This window comes from Papaver somniferum, chromosome 3 (assembly GCF_003573695.1).
Source record: "Papaver somniferum cultivar HN1 chromosome 3, ASM357369v1, whole genome shotgun sequence".
In the NCBI taxonomy this organism is placed as follows: Eukaryota; Viridiplantae; Streptophyta; class Magnoliopsida; order Ranunculales; family Papaveraceae; genus Papaver; species Papaver somniferum.
The window spans coordinates 229,582,462-229,586,841 of NC_039360.1; the positions used below are offsets into that span (position 1 = coordinate 229,582,462).

The 4,380-nt window shown below is 35.4% G+C and overlaps 1 protein-coding gene across 1 annotated transcript; it reads right to left on the minus strand.

The window, feature by feature from the left end:
• Nucleotides 1-315: 315 nt before the first annotated feature.
• LOC113358876 lies at nt 316-3,449 on the minus strand. The gene is made up of 4 exons (XM_026602597.1): nt 3,265-3,449; nt 2,400-2,530; nt 1,277-1,637; nt 316-1,193 (listed from the first exon to the last, which is right to left on the minus strand). Exons 3-4 carry the CDS (start codon nt 1,628-1,630, stop codon nt 603-605), a joined length of 945 nt encoding a protein of 314 aa, XP_026458382.1. The 5' UTR covers nt 1,631-1,637; nt 2,400-2,530; nt 3,265-3,449; the 3' UTR covers nt 316-602.
• Nucleotides 3,450-4,380: the final 931 nt, after the last annotated feature.

The window sequence follows — 4,380 nt, forward strand, 5'->3', positions numbered from 1 at the left end:
TATGACCTTATAAATACAAATTATTTGTTATATATAGATACCGAATTTTCAGAGCCGAACTCACATTTATAAATCGAATTATACACGTACGTATGCCGTTCCGAATTACTGACGAATCACGTCCCGTTGACCGAATTTTGGACCGAATCTGGATTTTACAAAACCGTATAATACTCGTACGTTTGCCGTTCCGTACGTTTACCGAATCCCGAATTGCTAACTAGGCCCCTGCGTTTGTAGACATTTACGTCAGTATTAGGGCAGAAAAATATCATTGAGGGGCAACTTAGTCCTTTCATCGTTGAACCAAAAACGTTTGGGACACCATACAAATCATTTTGTGTTATATTATATAAATCGGTGGGAACAGGCCATCAAAACGATATAGAAAAGTTTCACGTGATTCATGTGGATACATAAAGCAGTACGTGTACTCGAGAATCTGACTCATCAAAACATATGGATGGAAAACAAGTCAAATGGACAACAAAGCGAAGAAGCATCGCATATATATCAGCTTGCTTGGAACGTGGGTGCCAAACAAAACTTTTAACTATTAGCATTGACTCATTAGTTATGGTCCATGGAATAGGATTCACAGTTCAGGCAGATAATCCGCAAATGAATAGCATCTTCTCATCAACACTATCCAGCATGATAAAGGCCTTTCTCAAGTCAAGACTTTGAGCAAGTTTCACCATTGACACGCCATAATCCTTCATTCGCAACTTAACAGATTCAGAACGTCTCATGTTATTGATTGATACCATGCACTCTTTTAACGAGTAAGCTTCCATTTCAGCGCTTTCAAGTTGCTTTCTAGTATCCATTTCAGCACTTTCATGGTGGTGCTTTCTAGCCTGTCGCTCCGCTTTTTTTTCTTCCTTATGTTGCCTGTAAAACAAAAAATGCTCCTTAACTAACTCTATAAGTTCGTCCAGTTTTGCAACACCATCGTCAGCAGCAGGTTCACGTCTTTTCCTCTTCCCTGAGTTATTTGAGGTACCAGCGTTACTTTGTGAACCCACATCGGCGCTATTATCCTTGTCTGCTTCTAGGTGTGGACATAGAACTCCAGTTGGCATATGAACAAATGACTCATTTTCGGAGGTCAACACTACTTCGAACAAGTTATATAGATTATCAGCATATTTTAAACCCGAGGTCCTGAATTGTGCAGCTTTTGGCTGGCTCTGTTTGTGAAAAAATATATGGTTAACCAAACCTTACTATATAAATTCGATAAATCATAATGAAATGGTTCATGAATTCCTACCTTGATTACTTCTTCCCATTTCGACTCAGGCCAATCCAGTTTTCCCGTTGTCGCGTTATACTTATCACCAGTTAATCCTGCAATGTTTCTCCACACAGCATATTTTTTCTTCAAGGCATCCCAGTGGTTCTTCAATGCTTTTTGATCTAAATCATATGGCAAACTTTCCTTGAACTCGTTGTTTAGAGCTTCTATGATTCGTTTCCAAGATGTTACTTTAAGAGAAGCTCCACAATATCCTTCCTTCCCAATCTCTTCAACGCACAAATCAATAAACCTCTTTGAAAGACCATCAATAGATGTAAAGATATGCATACCCCCTCTCTTTTTTAAACTCCCAGCTTTATTATCCATATCTTTGCTGTACAGAAGTAGAAGATCAACCAAAAAGCATACGATCAATATCATCCTGGCTTTCTACAAACATATATGTATAATAGTCACCGACAACGATTAAATATGACTCACTGACAACAGTAATATACTAGTGAAAACGCACGCGTAACTGCTGCGTGAACCTAATGCTTTCCTGAACTACGAAGAACCCGACCCTCCATTTATAATACTGTCAAAAGACACAATCCCACATATCTGTATCACTGCCTAATCTAAAAATGCCAATACAGTAACAAAATCTAACTACAAAGAAATGTTAAACAGTAACATAGACAAAAAAAATGTTGATTCAAGAATTAGTTTAAAAGTTCAATAGTGCTATTATCCAAAACATTAGTTCCCAAATAATGATTTTGCAAATCATTCACTGAGTTAATTTTAAAATTCTATGACTGGGAAATTTATCAATACGGTTCCATCTGCAAGAAATAAAAAACAGCTTACAATCTAATTTTCGAGTTACTGACCCTGCTAGCTAACAATATCTAAACCATATGAATTTTAACAAACCGGTTAAGATTGAAAACAAAAAAAACACCATTGGACACCACTCGAGATCATTAACAAACCATTGAATTACTAAATCTATTCCAAATCCAATGTCTTATAATTCTTAGTCACTGAATGATAAACATTCATTCTCAATCGTCATGCCTTAGTTTCAGAATCACCCAATTCAACATAATAAAGACATAAATTTATACAACTGAATCAAACAGACCCAAACCTTAAATTTGTTCAGTAATTTGATTCACTTAGGACCTCTACTGGTTCCCACTTCATGGTCTAGTGGTAGAACTTGAGTTCGTAACAAAGATGCCCTCCCACACAGTGACTCAGTTATATACGTCTCCAAATCTGCATATGCAACATTTTGCGTTTTTGATCAGAATTTGCAGTTGAACACAATTATACTCTATACTCATACAACAAAAATGCGACATGTGTTTCCTAACCTAATGGTGCTACGGCTGAACTGCGTATTAGATTAGTTCTCTTCAACTGTAATGCTGAAGGAGACCAAGTCTCTGACTCCTAATAAATGATCTATTAGATGTAGTACAACTAATGATTACATGATGTGGGTTGAATTTAAAGTTACCATAATCAAATGATCAAGGATTATGTCTAATAATTTCCGAGAAAGAAAGACATTGAGGAAACAACTATGTCACCGAGAATCCTATTATTTCCCTAGTCAACAGGGAAGCTCAGCTGTATATCCCCTAATATTGTGTCCTTACATACTTACATATCCTAGCAGTTAGTCCCATTAGGTTATACATCTAGGTGATAGTGTTCCTTAAAGAAACCATTTAAATGTAAGAAGATTATACTGTATCGGGTCACTTACTAAGATTAAACAATGATATTCTCTTAGGCATTTATACAAACAGCTAATGTTCACAAACTACTATAATCAAACATCACCAAATTCCCAATCCAATGAATCAGACATAGTCAAAATTTCCCAAAAAAAATCATTCCACAGAAATATCATGATGATATGATATATGGATTTCAGCTTGCAATTGCTTTAAACTGAAAGAAAGAAGAAAACAAAGTTTTGATGACAGTAGAAAGAAACTCACCTCTTTTAAAGGAGAACGATGATGAGAGCGGCTTTCTGAATTTGCATTATTATGAAGATTGTGAAAGACAATAAATTGTTTGATTTTGCGTGGGAAGATTATGAATTAAGAGTAACTTGGAAATGGCAATTTGACGATCACAACAGTGGTAGTTGAAAAAGATAGCACCACTTATTGCTATCTTGTTTGGCTTCCACTACTACATAAACCACTATTAGATAGTGGCCCCTTATATTAAGATAGTGGCACAAACGAACAAAATGTGGGGCCTGACAAAACGCAGTGGCAAAGACAAATTGTCCCGAGTTTAAATTTGCAAAGCTAATCGGTGTGTCAGCTACTCAGCTTACTTCGCAATGAACTGAAATCGTATGAAAATCCGTGAAACAACTTATTTTTAGCGCGTTTGAATATCAGCACTAGGAATGCTTCTGCTTTTCCATAAGTCCGAAGTAAAAAAAATTATAAAGCTAAAATATTTTGTTTCACAAGAATTTAACTTTTTTACTTTTAGAAATCGTTCAGAAATTGTGTTTCCGAATTAATTTCTAAATATTTTGTTTTCAGGAGTCAAAAAGCAACTTCTGAGTGTGTATTCAAATAGTCTATAAATTTTCTTTTTACTACTCCCTCCGTCCCAAATTAGATGACCTGGTTAGTTTAAATTTTTCTTGATATATTGGGGTCTAGCAACATTATTTTGGGCCTATAGATTTCCACATCCACCCAATAGAAAAGGGTAAGGGGTGTCTAAATTTGATGAATTTACCAATTTACCCTTTATAAAATATGAATACTACAAATTTACCTTCATTAACTCTTAATAATAAAACCTAAAACTAAAATCAGTTTCTATTTTGTTCCATAAACTGATTCTTCTTCTATTCTTCTCCCTCTTTTTTCATTTTTTTGAAACCAAAACATCGTCGATCATCGACGATCCAAAAATGATTAATCTGTGCTTTTTTCTTCTATATAATGACGAAATGAGTGAAGCATGCTACTAACCCAAACTATCCTTGTGCGAGTAATCTCGGAATTGTTCAAGCGATTGGAAACAAACCGAAGAAGAAAACGTTTGAGGAAGTTGAACCATCTTTGATCGCACAAGAGGAA